The sequence below is a fragment of the Podarcis muralis genome, chromosome 7, assembly GCF_964188315.1.
Source record: "Podarcis muralis chromosome 7, rPodMur119.hap1.1, whole genome shotgun sequence".
Taxonomy (NCBI): domain Eukaryota; kingdom Metazoa; phylum Chordata; class Lepidosauria; order Squamata; family Lacertidae; genus Podarcis; species Podarcis muralis.
The window spans coordinates 76,856,735-76,878,931 of NC_135661.1; the positions used below are offsets into that span (position 1 = coordinate 76,856,735).

The 22,197-nt window shown below is 43.9% G+C and overlaps 2 protein-coding genes across 2 annotated transcripts; both read left to right on the forward strand.

Annotated features, from left to right (window-relative positions):
* The first annotated feature begins 1,211 nt into the window (after positions 1-1,211).
* LOC114602279 (phospholipase A2 inhibitor CNF-like) lies at positions 1,212-13,106 on the forward strand. The gene is made up of 7 exons (XM_077932499.1): positions 1,212-1,343; positions 6,460-6,503; positions 6,770-6,826; positions 8,113-8,226; positions 8,907-9,056; positions 10,928-11,059; positions 12,901-13,106. The coding sequence occupies exons 3-7, from the start codon at positions 6,781-6,783 to the stop codon at positions 13,104-13,106; spliced, it is 648 nt and encodes a 215-aa protein (XP_077788625.1). The 5' UTR covers positions 1,212-1,343; positions 6,460-6,503; positions 6,770-6,780.
* Positions 13,107-16,212: 3,106 nt separating this feature from the next.
* LOC114603445 (interferon-inducible GTPase 5-like) lies at positions 16,213-19,302 on the forward strand. The gene is made up of 2 exons (XM_028742442.2): positions 16,213-16,354; positions 17,491-19,302. The coding sequence occupies exon 2, from the start codon at positions 17,508-17,510 to the stop codon at positions 18,642-18,644; it is 1,137 nt and encodes a 378-aa protein (XP_028598275.2). The 5' UTR covers positions 16,213-16,354; positions 17,491-17,507; the 3' UTR covers positions 18,645-19,302.
* Positions 19,303-22,197: the final 2,895 nt, after the last annotated feature.

Consider the following 22,197-nt stretch of genomic DNA (forward strand, 5'->3'; position numbering starts at 1 on the left):
GATGGATGTAATAATAGAATACTGAATGGTATAGTTTTTGTAAAATATGCAGGGATTTACAGTATGATATGCAAAATGAACCATGGAAAGAGAAGAAAGGAAGTCATTGATATCTTAAGGATGTAAAAATGAGAAAATTATATAAAAAAGAAAAAAAGAAAATGAATGCTTGGAGGGTCAGGTAAATTAATAAATGGAAATGATATTTGTACACAGTAGGGATGTTTCTGAAAATGTCCTTACCATGGCCAATTTTGCACTCACTGAGGGTGTACCACTAATAGGTGGTACACAAATAAATTTTCACAAATTTGTGGTGGATAAGGCAATCAATGGATGATATTATAATTAATAGTAGTACAGTGGTACCTCGGGTTACGTACACTTCAGGTTACATACGCTTCAGGTTACAGACTCTGCTAACCCAGAAATAGTACCTTGGGTTAAGAACTTAGCTTCAGGATGAGAACAGAAATTGTGCTTTGGCGGCACGGCAGCAGCGGGAGGCCCCATTAGCTAAAGTGGTCTTCAGGTTAAGAACAGTTTCAGGTTAAGAACGGACCTCCAGAACGAATTGTAACCTGAGGTACCACTGTAGTAATAATAATAGTAGTCTATGTAATCTATATCCAATGCTTCCTTTTGAAGGAGCCCAAGATGGCAAACATATTGAGATAAAACATTTTTAAAGCATTCTAAAAACATTCAACCATTGATTTCCAGGTTGCCAGGAACTGTCTTTTTACCCATTGAATGCCTGTGAAATCTGTGTGTCCCCCAGCACACACTCAGAAGCGAATTACCAGTATCTTTATTAGTCATTGTCAGCAGTAATAATACACTATATTTTAACCTCCATTTTTTTTTTTTTTTACTTTCAATGTATAGCCTTCAAATGTACAACTGAAAAATGTCAGCATATTTATAAGAGACCGTCCAAGTCTCCCTATTTTCCAGGGATGGTCCTGGATTTACAGAAGCCGTCCTGGTTTCTGATTTGATCCCAGAATGTCCCACTTTTCCTTAGGACGTCCCTATTTTCATCGGAGAAATGTTTGAGCGGATGGAGTTATGCAACCCCCAAGCCAAGGGGATAAGTAACTATACGACGTTTAGAAGACATCTGAAGGCTGCCCTGCGTAGGGAAGTTTTTAAAAAAGTTTTATTCTGTTTTTATATATGTTGGAAGCTGCCCAGAGTGGCTGTGGCAACCCAGTCAGATGGGCGGGGAATAAATAATAAAATGATGATGGTGGAATAGGATGTTCCCATTTTCATCGGAGAAACGTTGGAGGGTATGTTATGCAACAACTCAAGAGATATGAAAAGGCTAAATGGGAGCTGTAAGTATGTGTGTCTAAAACAGGAATGTTTCTAATTTCTTCCTAAAAGTTGATTAACTAGGGAGGCAGATAAACTTCACCAGGGAAATGCCACCGCAAAGGTTCCGCCATAGGTCGACGGCCACTGGCTCACCTGTCCTCCAGGGGTACCAACTTGAATAAAATATTGGGGGGACCTGGGTAACCCCTGGTGCGTGCACACCATTCGAATGGCAATGCCCATCAATTTTGGTGGGGCAGTCCCCTCAAATATTTTATTGGGGGCTTCAGCCCCTAGGACTTGGCTCCAAGGACCTTGCCTGCTGATTGCAGGGTGCAAGATACCTGAAGCAGGGGAAGGAGCCTTTTTAGATGCTTCTTTGAGAAGAGGGTTTTTTTGGGAGGGGGGAGGTCAGGCAATGGGGCGGGGACCATCTGTTCAAACCACCTGGGGAATTGTAGCTCTGTCAGGGGAGTTTGCAGCCACCCCTAACAACTCCTAGCACCCTTAAACTATAGTTCCCAGGATATGAAAATGATATATTGATGGTATCTAACACCGAGTAAACTGGCAAAAATGTATAAATCTAAATCAAATAAGTGTTGAAAATGTAAAGAGAAATAAGGTTCTTTTTTATCATATGTGGTGGTGAAGGGACAGAATACCCAAATCCTGTCTGTGAAATCACCCCAGGCTTCAATAATCACCCCAGGCCTCAAAACTGTCCAAAACTCCTTTTGTCTTCTAAAAAAATCCAAAACAGCTTTTCTCTGCTCTTCTCTGCTTTTCTCACAAGATGCTGTGGCAAAAGGCAAAATGTTACTTTTAAAGGCTAATGAATAGGCTCTGTTCATAGCAGGCCTGAGAAACTGAATCTTATCTCATTCGGTTGCAACATCTTGGACATGCTGAACCACCAGGGCTCCTCGACCCACCCCCTCGGCTTCTCATTCCCCCTTTCCTGGCTCCAAGGACCTTGCCTGCTGATTGCAGGGTGCAAGATACCTGAAGCAGGGGAAGGAGCCTTTTTAGATGCTTCTTTGAGAAGAGTGCCAAGAGTCCAAGAGTCCCAAGACAGCTTTCTGTTCATGCTCAGAGGAACTCATGGGCAGGACTCCTGAGGGAGGAGAAAGGAGGAGGGAACTGGAAAGGGGTATATATGCTTGTGCACAGGACTGTGAACTTCGTGCATGCTTTTTGCGACTTATCACACTTGCTCCTTCTACCAGTTCATGGATGGTAGAAATAAAAGCCTTTTCTCCGAACTATTCCTTGAGTGTCTGTTGACTCCCACTTCCCTTTCCCAGGCGCAGTATTTTTCCCACCCGAGGGCAAAGCCTCATAAGGCTACAGTGGTCTTGTAGTAAGGTTAAAGCTTACTGGAAAATGATATACAATGAATCGAAAGCGATGTTTAAAATAACGTTTGTAAAACAGCCAGAAGCTTTTCTTTTGGGAATTAGAGGGACAGAACTACCTAAGGTGTATAGAAACATATTCATGTATGCTACTACAGCGACAAGAATGTTACTCGTCCCAAAATGGAAAGAAGCAGAAGTCCCAGTAAAGGAAGAATGGATCCAAAAACTTATGCAAAATATGCAGAAATGGTGAAACTTACCGGAAGAATAAGAAATCAAGATAAACATTTTATAAAAGAATGGGAAGGGCTTATTGAATGTTTACAGATAAATTGTAAACAGGTAAGAACATTGGCAGGATTGTTGCAATAACCTGCAGTTTCAGAGAAGTATATATTCAAAGCGGATGAATAAATGAGCAAATTATGTTAACTTGGATATGCAAAAGATATTTAAAATAAATTTAAGGAGCCGCAGAAAGAGGGGGAAGGAAGTCAAGTTTTGAAATGTTAAAAAGACAGTTAAATTTGTGAAATGTATAAACCTGAAAAGCATAAATAAAATATAAATAATAAATAATAAACTATAGTTCCCAGCGGGGCCAGGTTTAGGTTTGATGAGGCCCTAAACTACTGAAGTTAATGGGGCCATTTATATGTCCAGCTTTCCTTTGTCAACAACAAATTATCACTGTTTTTTTGTACTGAATATATGCTACATGGTAATTTATGGACCTAATAGGTATCTAAAGCCATTTGCACATAACAAAATATGCATTTTATCAAAGTAATTTATATAGAAATGAGCAAACCAGTGATATTTTAGGGAGCAGGCTAGCAGGCGGGGCCCATGACTTACATCATAGGAGCCTACACAACACAAAAGACTGTTGCTGTATGTAGGTTTTATTTGTTTTTTTATCTTATATTTTGGAAACGTACATCCAGTTTTTTCCCTCCTTTATCCCCCCCCCCCCAAGAGAGTGAGGCCCTAAGCTATAGCTTGTTTATCTTATACGTAAATCCGGCACTGGTTGCCAGGATCCTTAGGCCGGGGTGGGTGGGGAGCCATGACAGTTCCATAGCGGTTCTGTAGCGCTTTGCATTTACGGTGGGTCCAAAAACGGAGACGCTTGGCGGCTGGGAGTCTGTTTGGAGAGGTTTGTTACGCAGAGGCCAAAAAGAAGAGGCCCCTTCCCCAATTTTGTAGGGAGAAGAAGAAGCCGGGGTGGGGAGAGGGCTGGGTGGCGGTGGCAAAGGCTCTTAGCCTGGATAGGACTAGGCCTCAGCCTGCATTCCTGCTCTGATCCGCTTTGAAGGTTTTAATTTTTATTTTTCCCCCCAGGCGGTAGGTATACACCTTACAAAAGAAAACAATTAATGAATCCAAGGCCTGCCAGTTTCCTAACAACAACAACAACAACAACAACAACATAAACAATAATAAAAAATAAAAAATGACTTATTCCCCCACCCACCCAAACAGGGTTGCCCCAGCCCCTAAGCTCCCTTGGCCTTGAGATAAGAGATATCTCATCAGACTCCAGCGGGGCAAAGGCCTGCTGTAGGATTGCCTAACAATTTGGAATTTAATGCAGGGTTGCCTAACAATTTCGATTTTAATGGGCTGCGGGTTAGCTTGTGTGGGGCTGTCGCTTTACAAGGAAGGATCTGGCCGTATTCTCCTCCCCCCTGCCTTCCGTGTTATGTATCTTGGTGTTTGCCTATAGCCACCAGCTTGGCAGTTTTAAGAGGATAAATATTAATTGGCAGAGGCGAAGGTATCGCTGGTCACTAGGAACGGTGGTTGAGAGGTTCTCTGGGTGGAACAGAAATGGAACAGAAAGTGGCTCATGGATGTTTATATCATATCTATCTATCTATCTATCTATCTATCTATCTATCTATCTATCTATCTATCTATCTATCTATCTCCTGGTTGTGTAAAGGCATCTGTTTGGGCCACAGTGGGAAGTTGGATTGTTGTTGTTATCAGTGCTTTTTTCCCCCTTTAAAAAATGCTTAGGGGTACTCTCAGTTTTGACTCAAGAAAATCACAATTTTATAGTTCAAATCGGGGGGAAATAAATACAGTACATGAACAAAAGTACAAAGATGTACAAAATGTTTAGGGGTATGCATACCCTTGCGTACCCCCAGAAAAAAGCACTGATTATTATTATTATTATTATTATTATTATTATTATTATTATTATTAACTGTCCATAGATCTCAGGGTGATTTGCAACAAAAAAATTCTATAAAAACCCCCAAATGCATAATAAAAGTAAGAACCAAAACAAACCAATAACCCCAGCTACCTCCTTTTTGGCTTACTTTATTTATTTATTTGGAGCATTCGTACCTTGCCCTTATGCCAAAAAGGCTCCCAGAGTGGCTCATGTGCAATCAATTAAAAACAAGACAGACTTTTACAGTCTTAAAAAATGTGTTACATGAGGGAAAAGAGGTAGAGAGGGAAGGGTGTGTGTGTGGAATCAAATGCATGCACCAGTTCTTAAACAGTTGCTCTCATAATAACCAGATGACATAATTGGTTGGGCTAGGTTTGGTCTGATCCTGCCGGTCTCTTGTGGGAAATTTGCAGCTCAGTGGCAAAGCATCTGCATTGCGTGCAGAGGGTCCCAAGTTCAAATCCAAATTTATTTGCTCCTTCAGTGGGGTAGACAGAGGCCAGTGCCTGATACCCCTCTGCAACAGATGACTGTGAGGGGTGAGTGTCTCCTGCCAAGGAGAATCAAAAGCCTGACTGGGTGCAGTGCCAGCTCCAAATTTCTGTAGGCTCTACCAATCCTCCAACATGGCTGGGGAGTTTCCTGTAATTTGTTTCAGATATTTTGGGAGCATGAGATGAACATTTGAGAAGCATCTTAGAATTCTTTGCACAGCAGAAAGAAGCCTCTTGTTTATGTGTACAGTAGTACCTTGGTTCTCAAACTTAATCCGTTCCAAAACCAAAGCATTCCAAAACCAAGGTGTGCTTTCCCATAGAAAGTACGTAATGCAAAACGGATTAATCCATTCCAGACTTTTAAAAACAACCCCTAGAACAGCAATTTAACATGAATTTTACTATCTAACGAGACCATTGATCCATAAAATGAAAGCAATAATCAACGTACTGTACTATAAAATAAATAAGACAGTATTGTAGATAATTAAAATTAAATGATAGTCATTGGGGTTTTTTTGGGGGGGGCTTTTATCCATTTCTGCAGTCACACAATCAATCAATCAGTAGCTGAACTGGGTTCCACACAGTCACTAAAACAAATTAATCGAAAAAGCCTCAAAAACAAAAATGCCAAAAAAGGGGGGGGGGAAGGGGGGGAGTACCAAACTTAATCATTCCAGAAGTCGGTTTGACTTCTGAAATGTTCCAAAACCAAGGCGCAGCTTCTGATTGGTGAAGGTGCCCTGGAAACAATAGCCGACAGCTGCATCGGACGTTTGGCTTCCGAAAAACATTCGAAAACCGGAACACTTCTGGGTTTTCGGCATTTGTGTACCAAGGCATTTGAGTATCAAGGCGTTTGAGAACCAAGGTACCACTGTGCAACTGGACTGTGTCTTCAGGAAGACAGAGAGCTTGCAAAAACCAGACCTCAGCTGCTTGCTCAATTGCCAACATGACTCTTTGGGCAAAGGATAGGTCACCTCTACCTGGAATTCATGTTTTCAGCTTGTGGTAATGAATTTCCTGCTGGGCAACAAGTCTTATATTTTTATTTATCTTGCTGCCGTGAATGTTTTAGCAGATACTTTGAGTCACAACATTTGCTTCATTGAAGGAGCTTTTGTTTTTGTTTTTTAAAGATATTTATTGAAATTTTCAAATTTAATACATTAAAAAAGAATCAAAAAACAAAAACGTTTAAAAACAAATAAAGTTCACAATCCTTATTTTTCAATAACATATTTCCCTGACTTCCCCACACCTCCCCTTCTTATATTCCAATTCAAAATGTTAGTTCAACAAGTCCTTATCCTTAATTTTTGACCTATTTCTATTTAGTTCATTTTAAAAAACCAATTTTGTCTTATCCAGACTTATCCAGAGCTTTCGAACCATCGCCATGCAGGCTTTTCTGGGAATTTTCTTCTTCTCTCTGCTAACTACAGGTAAGGGGCAGCTGGAAGCTCCTAATGGTATCAGAGTGGGAGATTTATTTCATTAGGAAATCTATGTTCTTCAGCCTAGAGGCCCTGGACTGCAACTCTCATAATCCCGGGCCATCGACTGCAAAACACTGAATTACATCCAAGCTGGCATGACTTGGTGTCTATTTATTTACATGACTATCCAGTAGGGATGGCTGAATCTGTCAACTTCATTTTTTCTCTCTCAGCTCATCATTTTTCCAATTTAAATTTAGTTCTCCATATTTCTGCATGAGTTTGAGATAATTTTTTTCATCCTCGGGAAAATTAATCGGCATTTTCAAAAAAGCCTCAAAAACAAAAACGCAAAATAAATAGCAAAAAAAAAAGCAAGCGCCAAGCTTAAAAAACTAAAAAAACCAGGTCCTCCTCCTCCTTTACTGCCACCGCTGGAGCCAATCACCCCATTGCCACTTCCAGAGAGAGACGCAGACAGAAGCTGCAGATCCATTCTAGCCTTTTTATTCTGCCTGTGCCTCTCTCTGTCTGCTTCTCTTGGTCACTGGTTTTTTAAAACATTAGGGGGTGCCTGGGTACACCCGGCAGACACCCAACACATGCTTATGGTAAGATGCAATGTCATGGGCAAGGCTAAAAGTACGGGCCCAATCCTATCTGCTATCTACGAACCTAATTGCTGTATACAAGAGCAATGCATGAACAGGGTCTGTGTGCGTGCTCTGATTCCACAGAAACACAGGAGGGCAAAAATGTACTTAATGTAAATTTGCTCCTTTATCTGGCATACAGGTTCATTTTTAAAATAAATAAGGAATATATGAAGCGCACAGAGCCTTGCTTATAGCCACAAGGTTTTGGAGACCCTGTTTTGTTGTGGGAATATTCTGCAATAATGTCATTAATACAATAGCAGTGTATTACTGGTGGATATGCTCTGCTTTAGTTTGTTCTGGAGAGCTTCCCCAATGCTATTGCATTATTGTTGTGTGGAGCAGAATTGGGGGGGGGGGGGGAATACCCTGATTGGAAATGATGCAATGTGACCGCCCAAAAACGTTTGCAGGCTTAAACAGCACTGAAATGTGTATGACTGCCCTAGTATCACTGTTGAGTACAAGTCATCTAGAATATGCAGTAAAAAGGATGCCGGAAAGAGTTCTGAGTGGTTTAAAAATAAATACAAAAACAAAAGTAGAGGGGCAGCCATATCAACTCTCTACTCTACAGCTTTGAATTCTACCCACCCTGTATCATTCATGCAATTGTCTTCTCTTCCCTTTCTCCAGGTGCCTCTTTGGAGTGTGTAGTTTGCCGTGGACAAACATTCTGCACTGGCGAAAAGGAACCTTGCCCTTCTGCTGATGATGTGTGTTATATGACTTTGGCAGAACGCCCAAAAGGTGGACCATAGGAGTGAATATACTGCAGTTTTGTGCAAAACTTATGAATCCACTGGCAACATTGGTCCTTCCCAGCCTGGAGGGCTGCTCACATCCTCGAATGAGAGAGAGAATATCTTGCCTTCTGTGTGCAGGACATTAGCCCTGCTACTGAGCAACTGTCTCATCCTTGTGTGTGAACTGTGGAGAAAGCAAGTAGGGTCATGGCCTTCAAAGCCATATGTTGGGTTTTACCCTCGTTCTCAGAAAGACAGCCCAAACCTTAGCTCAGGGTGTATTGGCTGGGCCTCTACTGCCCAAGAGGAATAGTGTCTCTTCTCATTATATAACTCATTGTGCCTCCATTTTCCTGTCTATAAATGCGTATTGGGGTGGGGACTCAATATTTTAAGCCTTATTGAATAGCATACTGCATACTAAGGAAGGGTGAGATTCTCACACTTAAATCTCCTTTGGGGCTCTGGGATTTACCCCGCCCAGTTTTGTTCCTTACCTCAGTCTGGTTTTCACTTTCTGCCCAGTTATGTCATGCCGCCCTTGAAGTGAAAAAGGTTAGCTTGTGTATGCTTTGTGCATCTTCATCGCCTGCCGTGCATGCCCATTTGACGCATAACCCATGAGGATTCTGCAGGCATCCCCTTACGCCTTCTAAATATACCCTCTTTTCTTGTTTTCTGCAGATAACACCACAGTTACAAAAGTAGTGAAGGGCTGCCTTTCCCCTGACCTCTGCAAAATATGGTTCGAGATCAATCTTGGACAGGATAAACACATCAGGGAAAGCACTGTCTGCTGCTCAAAGGAGAATTGTTCGCCAGATTCCCCTGAATGTAGGTATTATTTTACGGGCAACTCCCAATTTGCACAGGGGTTATGTTCCGAGGCTCCGAGCATTTATGTGAAATCGAGTATATTTGAAACACCATTGGAAAAGCCTCCAAACAACCTCAAAACCTCTGGAAACCCTTTAAAACCAACAGCACTTACCAACGCCAAACTCCACGACATTCACTCCCTCCAAACCTCCAACTCTCCACAGGCCTCAATGGTCGGTCAAGGGCTCCTAGGATTGCACTTGCAAAGGCTTGTTGGGTTGCTAGGCTCTGGTTTTGTGCCTTTCGCCCTTCCTGGGCTCTTTTAAGGAGGTTTTTGCCATTTTTAAAGTATGGGTTTGGCACCATGCATGTTTGTGCAGTTGTGGGCCAACTGGGCATGTTTCAATTGGTCATTTGCCTGTGCCCGGTAGCGGGTGGCAGAGCAGGATGGGGCAGTGCCGCATATACTAGAGGGGTGGGCTGAGCCCACTCCTGGAGGTCTGCCCCCACGCCCCCTCGCAATTTGCAGTGGAGCGAGTGGGCAGGGTCAGTTTCCCAGGCATCAGGCTCAGCCTGGAAGCTTCCTTTGCTGCCTGGAAAACTACCCCTGGGGCTTCCCCATTGGATCTCAGTGGACTAGTAGCATATGCAACCTTCTGTTTTCTGCCCTGAGAGAACTTTGCTGTAAACGGATCCTAGGTATGTTTGTTCCTAAAGCAAACCTTTCCGTAGAGCTCAGGTCATTCTTCCGGCATTCTGCCCAGACCAGAAGTCTGACAAGGAGCATAACTGGCAAAAGATGGATGTGTGGAGAACGATGGATGTGTGGAGATCAATGGAAGTGCCCTTCAGGCACATGAAGGAATTCAGCAGGGCAGGTGTGGAGGACTCCCTGGTCTTGAACGGGGTAACTGTGCCCCTGAAGGACAAGGTCCACAGCCTGGGAGTCAATTTGGACTCACAGCTGTCCATGGAGGCGCAGGTGAATTCTGTGTCCAGGGCAGCTGTCTCCCAGCTCCATCTGGTACACCAGCTGAGACCCTACCTGCCTGCAGACTGTCTCGCCAGAGTGGTGCATGCTCTAGTTATGTCCTGCTTGGACTACTGCAATGTGCTCTACGTGGGGCTACCTTTGAAGATGACCCGAAAACTACAGTTAATCCAGAATTCGGCAGCTAGACTGGTGACTGGGAGTGGCCGCCGGGACCATATAACACCATTCCTGAAAGCCCTACATTGGCTCCCAGTACGTTTCCAAGCACAATTCAAAGTTTTGGTGCTGATCTTTAAAGCTCTAAATGGCCTTGGCCCAGTATACCTGAAGGAGCGTCTCCACCTGCATCGTTCAGCCCGGACACTGAGGTCCAGCTCTGTGGACCTTCTGGCAGTTCCCTCACTGTGAGAAGTGAAGCTACAGGGAACCAGGCAGAGGGCCTTCTCGGTAGTGGCACCTGCCCTGTGGAATGCCCTCCCACCAGATGTCAAGGAAATAAACAACTATCTGACTTTTAGAAGACATCTGAAGGCAGCCCTGTTTAGGGAACTTTTTAATGTTTGATGTTTTATCGTGTTTTTAATATTCTGTTGGGAGTCGCCGGGAGTGGCTGGGGAAACCCAGCCAGATGGGTGGGATATAAATAATAATAATAATAATTATTATTATTATTATTAGTCATTTTAGCCCAACACCATGAGGAAAGAAGTAATCACTTTCTACTCTGTCTAGACAGACACAGCATGCATCAAAAACGGTTAGGAAGCTTCTGCTTCTACACTGCAGGGGGCAGGGGATCATAGGTGGGAGGTAAGGACTAGGAATACTTTGTCTAAATTAATCTGCACCACACTGTCTTTCCTTAATTCAATTGATTCCTCTTATGTTTCAGTGCCAAGAATGCCCCCCGATGTCAATGGAAAGTTTTGCCCATCCTGCTATTCTAAAAATGATGAATGCCCTGAGGAATATGTCTATTGTACTGGAGGGAATGCTTTCTGCATAGGTTTTATCACGGTTACAGGTATTGCTAATTGTGATTTCCGATGCTGCAGTCCATTTCAGTTTTTCTTCTTCCTATGGGATGTGGATTGATTTTCAGTATCGGTGGGAAAGAATTGTAGCTCAGGGCTAGCTTTTTCTGAGATGCAAACAGCATCTTCAGAGAGGTGACTTTTGTGGAGACTGAGGCAGGGAGAGAAAGAGTTAATTTTCCCCCAACCCTGCCCTCTTCATCCCCTTGTCCCCTCAGAATTTCTTGTGGCTGCTATTTACCAAAGAAAGATGTGCACCTTAATTGCATGGATGTAGTTAATGTTGCTTCTAGCATACTTTCCTTGCAAAAAACCCCAAGCTGAATCACTGGCACCTCCAGTTAAAGGCCATAGATAGAAAAGATCTTCCCCGAGACTCTGGAGGGCCACTGCCAGTCAGAGTAGCGGACAATAATGAGCTAGAATGATTTATCCAGTCATCTTTTGATTGTGTGTTCATGATGATTTGTACTCAGGATGCTATCAGGGTGATGACACACGATTCTCCCTTTCAAGACTGCTGCTGCAAAGGTTCTGGGACAGTCACTGCTTCATTTCGAACCAGTGCATATCCTGCTGAAATCCCATAACTTTTCCTACCACAAATATTTAATTTTGTCCTGCTTTCGTTGGTGGCTAAATCCCCTCCGGACAGGAATAATGTGGTAGCACTGGAAACCCACCACTTCCTATTAGTGTGCCAACAACATGTTGCAAAATACGCCTACAATAAACACCACCCTGGAGGCACCCGCAACAGATGCAGAATTGAGCCCCACCCTTCTGCCCATCAACTGATGTCATGAGTGATGTCTTGGTAGGTGGGTGTGGCTTGAGGGAAATGCCCTCATGTGCCTGGGAGGCCAAAATTGGCCAGTGGGGCAGAGGTCCCCCTGCCCCCTCCGGTCTAGTAGCTCAAGGCAGGTAACTTTCGAGTCCAGTCACAGCAACCATGTTGGTTAGAAAGCAGAACAGTTGGTTGGGCTCTTTCAGTCTTGCTCTGTATTGTATGGGGAACCTGTTCCGATACAAACAGACTGTACCATGGTAACCATGGCAAGAGCTTAGAAGGTCTGACAAATTGGGTATTTCCTTGAAACCTCCTCTTTGCTATCCTTAGGCTATTTGCAGTTGACCTTTTCCTCTGATGTTCCCTTTTTTGTATTTTTGTTTGCCAAATAATATTTATTAGTTTCCCAAAATTTCAACAAATCAATGCCAAATTACACCAAATTTAATATAATTTCTCCCCAAAAGTTGACTTCTCACTCTTTGTCCTCAATGTGTCCCTACTTTCTCCCATTGCTGCTTGATATTACATATTTATCTCTGATTCACATTTCATTCCTTGTATTCAATTTATTATTATTGTTAATTACAGTGGTACCTTGGGTTACAAACGCTTCAGGTTACAGACTCCGCTAACCCGGAAGTAGTACCTTGCGTTAAGAACTTTGCTTCAGGATGAGAACAGAAATTGCACGGCGGCAGCCGGAGGCCCCATTAGCTAAAGTGGTACCTCAGGCTAAGAACAGTTTCAGGTTAAGAACGGACTTCCAGAACGAATTATCGTAAGTTCTTAACCAGAGGTACCACTGTATAATACTAATTATCAATTCCTGCTCATATATTTACATAACAATATCATAATACCTTAACCTCTTTTGCTCCTTTGTTCTAATTTGGTATATCAGCTTAAGGTCAGCCATGATGGATAAAATATATGTGTCCTACCGTGGATAGGTATTTTTTTAAATTGAGCAGATGGGTTTTTGTGTGTGCGCGCTAGTTCCTGACTCCCCTGACCACTCGCCTTTGATTTCCCTTGCAGACACGAACGTCGTAAATAGCACCATGAAGGGCTGCATTTCTGAATCTGGCTGCCAGACACTACAGTCAATGAACAGACCGCTTTCTGCCTTTCCTAATATGAGAAATGTGACCTGTTCCCAGGCCAAGGTCTCTCAAGCCAGCAGGGCTGCTCCCTCGTTAGCATATCCCCTCCTAGTTCTCCTGCTGATGAAACTTCTCTTATAATGTCTCTTTTGCAGCATCTCAGCAATGAAGAAATACTCCTCTCTTCCCCCTTTGCCTCTTGTTTTCACTTCGGCCTTTCAAGGGTATTTGCCTTCTTCTCTGTTGTATTGAGTGAAAGTTAATAAAAGTTGAAAAAACTGAGATCCTATCTTTGTCTGCCTAAGAACATAGGACTCTGCCTTCTACGGAGTCAAACAATCTAATTCAGTACTGTTTAATGGGCAATGTCTCTCCAGGTTTCAGAAAGAGTTCTCTGCCAGCCCTATACAGTGGTACCTCGGGTTACAGACGCTTCAGGTTACAGACTCCACTAACCCAGAAATAGTACCTCGGGTTAAGAATTTTGCTTCAGGATGAGAACAGAAATCGTGCGGCAGTGGTGCGGTGGCAGCGGGAGGGAATGAGCTGGGATGCTGGGAATGAGCCCGGTTTGTTCTGCATGGAGCTCTGTTGCTGAGCCACAGTCCTTCCCTGCTGTTTCTGCAGACCTGCCAATCAAAGTGCTCAGAGGTCCAAACTCAAAATTGGGCCAAAGTCAAGTTACCAACATTTTAAGAAGCGTCAAACTGCATGCAGCAAGAATGGGCTAAGATATTAATTGCATTCACAGGTACTGAGCCAACCATCCTGCACTGTCTATCAGACCACTCATGACATTATTTTTGGTTCAAATTAGGCCACAACTTCATTGATTAAAGATGTAAGGAGCTTTGACTTAGGCATTGCGTATAACGCATATCAACCAAGCCGCCTGCTGGTTGATTCACCAAGAGGTTGATCTGGTGGTGGAGAGTCCCATGACATATATCAAATAGGTACTACCCCACCCAGATTGCCTTGGGAGGAGTGCTATGGCCCTAGCCCTTGTCTGGGCATCTGTACAGGAGCAGCTCCTTCAGGATTATTATGATTTATTAATTTTATATAAAGCCCTTCATTTATATCTCGGGGCAGTTAATAAGATTCTCTATGCTTAAAGAAGACTGCTTCTGTTGTTATTATCAGTTTGGTTTTTAACCTGCCTTTCCCCCTGAAAGAGCCCAGGCAGGCCATACTACAAGATGGCAAACAGCACAATGCAATTAAAAACATCGCGATTTTTAAAAGCAACTAAAAACACTATACATTATACAGCATATAGAACATTTTTAAGCTGCTGAACATACCTCCCGGATTTAGAAGGCAATTGGGCTGGATCCGGCCCCCTGGCCTTAGTTTGCCTATCCATGATTTAAATCAGGGGTCAGCAAACTTTTTCAACAGTTCACTGTCCCTCAGACCTTGGGGGGGGGGGCTGGACTATATATATATATATTTTGGGGGGGGATGAACGAATTCCTATGCCCCACAAATAACCCAGAGATGCATTTTAAATAAAAGCACATATTCTACTCATGTAAAAACACTGATTCCCGGACCGTCCGCAGGACGGATTGAGAAGGCAATTGGGCCGGATCCGGCCCCCAGGCCTTAGTTTGCCTACCTGTGATTTAAATGCTTGCCAAAGTATCTTTTTCCTAATGGCTTTCTTTCATTTTCAGTTGATTCTTCCAATCTCTACAAAGCCTGAGATCCAGCAAGTGGAGCCTGAGGCGAAAAAATTTACCCTTAAAATTTCTCAGCCCATAAACTTGTTCGGAGTGCCAGAACTGAACTACGGTATTTCTCACACCCGTACCACAGACACACACTTCTGCTCACCCTATTTTTATTCAGCAGCGTGCCACATGCTGCTTTGTTGCTTCCGTTGTCAAAACAATCTGCAGCAGGAAATTCAAACCAACCCAAGATCTACAGTGGTACCTCGGGTTACATGCGCTTCAGGTTACACACTCCGCTAATCCAGAAATAGTGCTTCAGTTTAAGAACTTTGCTTCAGGATAAGAACAGCAATCGGGCTCTGGCAGCGCGGCAGCAGCAGGAGGTCCCATTAACTAAAGTGGTCTTCAGGTTAAGAACAGTTTCAGGTTAAGAACGGACCTCCGGAACGAATTAAGTACTTAACCTGAGGTATCACTGTACTGGCAGATCCTAGTCTCAGAATCTACAGAATCTCTTACCCACTGGAGTCAGCTGTCTGAGTAGACTAGCCAGGCGCAAAGAAAGTATAAAGGAAAGGGAAAGGCACAGCTTTCACACACCTTTTAATGGTTGTGCAGAAGAGGAAATCGCAGCAGACAAGCCGAAATTCCCTCTCCTGTGCCCCTATTTAAGGTGCAGGAGCCCTGCGTTGTCTTGCACTAGGCCATAGCGCGTTGCAGAAACCAGTACAGAAATACCTGCCCATCAGAGCCAGCAACTGAGGAGCGGACAAGGAGTTCTCCTCTGTCAGGAAATCAGGCATAGGTGCATTCACAGCAAACATTTAAAGCTGGGAGAACTCAGTCGGCAGAGCATGAGACTCTTCATCTTAGGGAGGTGGGTTCGAGTTCCACGTAGCACAAAAGATTGCTGCCCTGCAGGGGGGTTGGACTAGATGACCCTCGGGACCCCTTCCAGCTCTACAATTCTATGATTCTACACTGTATGTAGAATGTGTGTGTGTGACAGAGAGAACCACACTAGTGGCCAACACTGTGGAAACCTTTTGGGAAAAGTGCATTTCCGAGGTTTGATCGCTCATAACACCACTTTCTTTTGGAGTAATACCATAAAGTTACATATCAATGGAAAGATAATTTAATGAAGAATGTAATGCAACAAAGTTTGCTCAGTTATCTGTATTCTATCAAAAGATACAGCCAAATAATCAGAAAAAGGAGTGTTTAGAGAGCCAATCAGGTGTCATCTGGTTTTGGCAATGATGGCTCATAACACCACTTTTTTCCCCTTTTCTTTTTTTGAGCAATACCATAAAATTATATATCAACGGAAAGATAATTTAATGAAGAATGTAATGCAATATCTTTTATGAAAGATTATTTATTGCAACAGTAGTCATAAAGAAGAAACGTAAAGCACGTAGAAAAAAATGAGCTATACAAAAAATTTCACCATGTCAGTTAATACTTAGTTGGGTAACCTTTAAGCCTTCCCATGGTGTTCGTAAAAATTAGGGCCACAAGGTGGCACCAGGCACAGAGACTTGAGTTTGGGTGTGGGCAGACTGAAGGTTTGTTTCACTTTTACTTCCAAGGGGTCCCGGAGAATTGCAGGCAGGCGTCAGGGTTGTTGTGCGTTGCTGCTACGGCACCAAAGCGGAGGCCTACTCTCGAGGAAGACTCCAGCCGCTTTGCAGGGAACTGAAGGTGAGCTCAAAACCCCTTCCAAGCCCTTTAAGCTGTGGCAACAGCCAGCCACCCTGCTTGAGCTTGTAGCGGGGCAGGGGAGGGGGGCATAGTGCAAGGGAGAAAGATTGCGTGTCAAAGTTTGCGGGGTCCCCACTTAGAAGCCCACCTGCAGCTGGCTTTAGCCTCCCTCCTTGCTAAAAGCAGTCCTGCAGCTGCTGCGGCTGCTTTCGTGGTTCTGGTTTCTTCTTCCTCTCCCGTTATTTCTGCTTCTTCCAACCATCTGCAAATGGGGGGAAAGGCTGCAGCTTAGCGGCGAAGCACACGCATTGCACGCAAACCGTATCAGATTTAATCCCAGGCATCCTGGGAATGTCTTCTTTTCTGAAAAGCTGGAGGGCCGCTGCCGGTCAGTGCTGACAATACTCAGCTCGATGGAGCAATGGTCCGATGCAGTTTCCAGAGTGATTAGGCCAGCATTACTGGCGAGGTTTCCAGAGTCTCACTTCCGTGCCCTGAGGACCAACATCCAGGGAAGCCCAAAAACGTCGTGGGCTGTTAAAAAGGCATTGATGCTGGCAGTTCCAAACCTTGCACAAACTGGTATCTTTTTTTAAACAGACTACAGTGGTACCTCGGGTCAAGTACTTCATTCGTTCCGGAGGTCTGTACTTAACCTGAAACTGTTCTTAACCTGAAGCACCACTTTAGTTACTGGGGTCTCCTGCTGCTGCCGTGCCGCCGGAGCACGATTTCTGTTCTCATCCTGAAGCAAAGTTCTTAACCTGAAGCACTATTTCTGGGTTAGCGGAGTCTGTAACCTGAAGTGTATGTAACCCGAGGTACCACTGTATCTTGAAACTGTGCCCAGTTTTTTCGTCCTGCAAAGAAAATGCTACACTGTTTATTTCAATGACATATCAATATCTGATGCCAGTATTGTATTGCTGGCCTCTGTCTGTCTCCGGAGGTGATGGAGAGCACCTTTGTGGGTGAGGTCAAGCTGTTGGAAGGTTGCAGCTGATTTCTCTGAATGTTTTTGCACTTGTGTGCATTGCTGTTTTAGTGTGGTTGAAACCAGGCAGGCATCTCCACTGCACTGTTTTGGCACCTGTGATTCTATGAAAATGAAATGCCTCTGCATTGTGTTCTTTCAGGTGAGACCTCCAGAACCATGGCTGAGTTTCTGGAAAACAGCCGAATGGCAGATGTCCTTAGCATTTTGCTGGAAACACCAGATAAAATCAAGCTTGATATCGCCATTTCGGGAGTAACGGGTGCTGGGAAATCTGCCCTGGTCAATGCCCTTCGAGGTCTTGGCGATCTTGAAGTAGGTGCTGCACAAACTGGAGTACGTGAGACCACTATGGAGGTAGTCCCTTACCAGCACCCTAAACTTCCCAGTGTAACAATATGGGATCTCCCAGGAATTGGCACAAATCAATTCACAGCTGATACGTACCTCCAGCAGGTAAACTTTGACCGCTATGACTTCTTCATTATTGTCAGCAGCCGCCGTTTAGGCCAGAATGATATTCTCCTGGCAAAAGCAATTAAGCAGCAGGGAAAAAAGTTTTACTTTGTGCGCACCAAGGTCGACTTGGATTTGGAAAGTGCCAGGAGACAACAGGCCCCCTTCTATGATGAGGAGGGTGTCCTGAGGAAAATCCGTGAAGACTGTATGCAGAGCCTCAGAGAAGCAAAATTCACCTCTCAGGGGGTTTTCCTCCTTTCCAGATATGACCTCAACAAGTACGATTTCCACTGTTTGGAGGAAACGCTAGAGAAGGACCTCCCTGTCCACAAACAACGGGCTTTTATTTTGGCCCTTCCAAGCATCTCCACACGTATCCTACAGAAGAAGAAAGAGATTCTGAAGAAACACACATGGGAGGTCGCCACGGTGTCGTGTGGTGTCACCGCAACCCCAACGCCAGGCATCCCTTTTGCTTGTGACACCTCCCTCCTCTTGCCTTCCATGTTAAACTACTATCAGGAGTTTGGTGTGGATGATGAGTCTCTTGCCAAACTTGCTAGGCTGGTTCAGCAACCTGAGGAGGAACTTAGAGCCCAGATGAAGAAGTCCCCTCCATCTTCAGCATTGCCTTTGCGTGTAGGCGAGTTACTGACCAACGCGAAGGTCGGGTTTTTTCATATTCTGTTCTCACCTCTGTTGCTGCTCTTTGGCTCCCCAGCAGCAGGAAGAATTGCTTTTATGTCAACGCTGAGAATGCTGGAAAAATTTGTGGATGATTTGGAGGAAGATGCTGAAAGGGTTCTTAGCAAGGCAGTTGGGAGGAGAAACGTGTAGGCAGGGAGTGTTTTCTTTCTTCAATATTCTCCCATTATATTTTATTAAGTTTCAACATTTTTAGCACATACAATCAAAATACATTTTTGTTTCTTCTCTTGTTTTTGTCCACTTGCCACCCCATTTTTCATGTTGTTTTTTCTCCCCTTCTGCTGCATCCTACCTTCTATCAATTAAATCATTATTATGATATTATAATCTAATTTCTTCCGTTCCGTTTTCATATAATTACCTTTTAAGGTGTAACAAGCAGTAAATTTCATATCTACTTTCCACTGCTTTCCCCATGCACACATTTCTGTATTATGTCACAGGTCTGTAGTCCATTGTATCATTGTTGATTTAACCATTTCGTCTTCCGTCTCCCATTTTTCAATATTCGTTATTGTTGTTTTCCAACACCTTGGAACTTGATGTCCCATCCAGTACAGCTTTAACAAATTATTAACAAGTAATCAACTCTTATCACTTTGTTCCAGGAAACTCCCCTATGTGATACTAGTCTTTCCCTGACAAGGCTAGCAAATTACAACAAGAAGAAAGATGCAAATATTTGTCTGTTATCCTATCTATAAAATGGTGCAAATGTTTCGGGCTGGTCTTTCATTTTGGGGCTGGTCTTTGTAATTGTAATAAAGTTTCACCATTCTCCAGCAAATTTGTCCTTGTGTTGCTCTGGGTTTTGTGTTAATTTCTCTGTGGGGGCTGTTTACCACACGCACTCGTATCAGAATAATACAGGTTCCCTTGCTGTCTTGGAGATAACCATACTTGCTGCTGTCAGCAAAATTCCAGTTAAGGGTTTATCCACCAGGTCTTTGCGTGTCAAGGTCCCCAAGCCACCCCCCAAAGAAATCACAATTCACACAGAATTTTTGTTTAAGGTTTTCACACAGAATTCACACAGAATCTTTGTTTAAGGTTTCCTGGGGTGCCAAGGTAAAGAGAAAGCTGCGATCCTCCAAATGCCCCCCTCCAGCGTATTGTAATAACTTTATAGCACTTTCTTTTTAATAAGATGGTGATGGTGTAACTCTATTAACACTCACACACAAACACACACACACACAAAAAATTTCCTGACAGGTATTACCTGATCACTGAGACCAGCCTAGAAAGAAGCAGCAGCTGTCAGCTGCATTCGTTTTAAAGGCCTTTGTCAAATGTTAATCTAATGTTTCCAATGAACTTGAGGTTTTGAAACACTTATACAAGAACTGTGTATCTGGGGCTGCCCTCCCCTCCTCACCAGGAAATTGCCACATTGTGCTGCTCTGGATCTGATTGAGTATGGGGAGGGCATTTTAGCAAGGCAAGATGGCCAGAACCAGCACCAACCTCAGCTGTAACCTCAATACCTTGAACTGTCCTTTCCTTCCAGATTGTAAGCCTGAGGTCCTGCTGCCGTTTTGATTTTTGTAAACTGCTCTTAAGAGCTCCCCCCTTTTTTGCTAAAGGGTGGAGTAGAAATACCACAAATAATTAAACCCTGCATAGCTTGTGACACACAATGCGCAGTCAGTGCAGCCCACCAGTTGGGTTGCACAAGTTAAGTAGCTCCGTTGGTTAGAGCGCGGTGATGATAATGCCAAGGTCACAGGTTTGACCCCCGTACGGGACAGCTGCATGTTTCTGCATTACAGGGGTTAGGCTAGATGATCCTCAGGGTCCCTTCCAACTCCACCAATTCTGTGATTCCTGCACCCTTGCCAGCTGCCTAGAAAAGCAGCTCCCAGTAGGCAGCAAAATGCACTTGCAGCAATGAAATCTCAGCCTCCTGTGTCCCCCTCTCATTGAAGTTCCTATTAGTAGTATTAGTATTAGCATTAGTATTAATATTAATATTATTCCCACACTTGAAGATGTAAGAGGCCCACTTTGCACTTTACATTTAAAGCAGCATAATACCGTTTTAATCAGTCATGGCTCCCCCCAAATAACACAGTTTGTTAAGGGTGCCAAGAGCTAGGAGATCCCGATCCCCCTCACAGAGCTACAATTCTCACAGCTCCCTAGGAAGACAGATTGGCTGTTAATCCTTTCTGAGAACTGTAACTGTAAAAGCAGAATAAATAATAATAATAATAATAATAATAATAATAATAATAATAATAATATTTTTTAATTTATACCCCGCTCTCCCCAGCCAAGACTGGGCTCAGGGCGGCTAACACCAGGTATAAAACAATTGATTAAAATACAACTCAAAAACAAGATTAAAGTACAACATTAAAATGCAGCCTCATTTCAGTAGAAACGGAAATCAAAAACTTTTTGTGGATGAAAACGTCAAATCTTCACTAAGGCCAACTATCCTGACTGGTCCTATGTGGGCCAGAAAAAAAGCCAGGGAAGTCCCCAAATAGGAGTTCCATCACAGAAGGAGAAAGGAAAAAGGAAAGAGGGGGAGGGGATCAAGTTGATTCCAAGCCAAAGGCCAGGCGGAACAACTCTTGTCTTTCAGGCCCTGCGGAAAGAAATCAGATCATGCAGGGCCCTGGTCTCATGAGGCAGAGTGTTCCACCAGACCAGGATAGTGGTCTCCTAACAACTCTCAGCGCTACAAGAATCCCCAGTATTCTTTGGGGGAAGCCATGACAGTTTAAAGCGGTACCATGAAGCCAGTGTAGTGGTTAGCATGTGGGACTAGGTCGTGGGAGACCAGGGTTCAAATCCCCCACTTGGCCACAAAGCTCACTTGGATGGCTTTAGGCCAACCACTGCCTCTCAGGCTAACCTACCTCGCAGGGTTGTTGTGGGGATAAATGAGGAGGGGGAGAACCACATCTGCCACCTTGAGCTCCTTGGAGAAAAAAGGTGGTCTATAAATGAAACAGATGGATGGATAGAGCATACAGTGCAAATTAGGTAACACACATGGTCATGGCTCATGATGGGGCCTATTGTGATAACATTGGTACTGTCACCTGAATGTGAAAAGAACCTTAGAGGCTCTCTCCCGCTCATGCACTTCTTGCACCTCCGTGTCTTTTTAGTATTATTATTAAATTTGTATGCCACCCTTCATCCGAAAATCCCAGGGCATCCCTCCATATAGGCCCTGGTTGGTGGAGCTTCAAGGATGCCTTTTATGGGTCTGTAGCAGGGCCGGCCCACCCATGAGGCAACGTGTGGCTCCCCTCTTGTTCTTGATCTTCACTAGCTCCTTCTTCTCCGCAGGGCGGCATTTTTGTAGTTCGCCTCAGGCGCCAAAATGCCTTGGGCTGGCCCTGGTCAGGACAGTGCCTATGAAGTTCAGGCCCATCTCCCAGAATCCTTTGGGGGAAGAAGCCATAACAGTTTAAACTGGTATTCTAGATCTCTAAATGCGGGGCGTCGGCGTGGCCTCAGGGGCTGCCTGCCACCCAGAATTCATTCATTCGTTCTTCTTATTAATTTCATAAAGGCATATACTGCTCGGTTGTAAAAGATCTCAAAGCGTTTTGTAAAAAGAAGGCCCTCTCTCGTTTGGCCGCTGCGGCCACTGTGCTTTTGAGGGTGGTGGGACAAGCAGTAGGGCTTGTTCCCCCTTGCCAAGGGTGTCAATAGGGAA

What these genes read in the sequence shown, in the direction of transcription:
- LOC114602279 (XM_077932499.1), top strand. Translation starts at nt 6,781, where the DNA reads ATGCAGGCTTTTCTGGGAATTTTCTTCTTCTCTCTGCTAACTACAG. An exon ending in CTTCTCTCTGCTAACTACAG is followed by an intron (nt 6,827 to 8,112) that starts GTAAGGGGCAGC and finishes CCCTTTCTCCAG; the next exon opens with GTGCCTCTTTGGAGTGTGTA. An exon ending in TTCGCCAGATTCCCCTGAAT is followed by an intron (nt 9,057 to 10,927) that starts GTAGGTATTATT and finishes CTTATGTTTCAG; the next exon opens with TGCCAAGAATGCCCCCCGAT.
- LOC114603445 (XM_028742442.2), top strand. Translation starts at nt 17,508, where the DNA reads ATGGCTGAGTTTCTGGAAAACAGCCGAATGGCAGATGTCCTTAGCATT.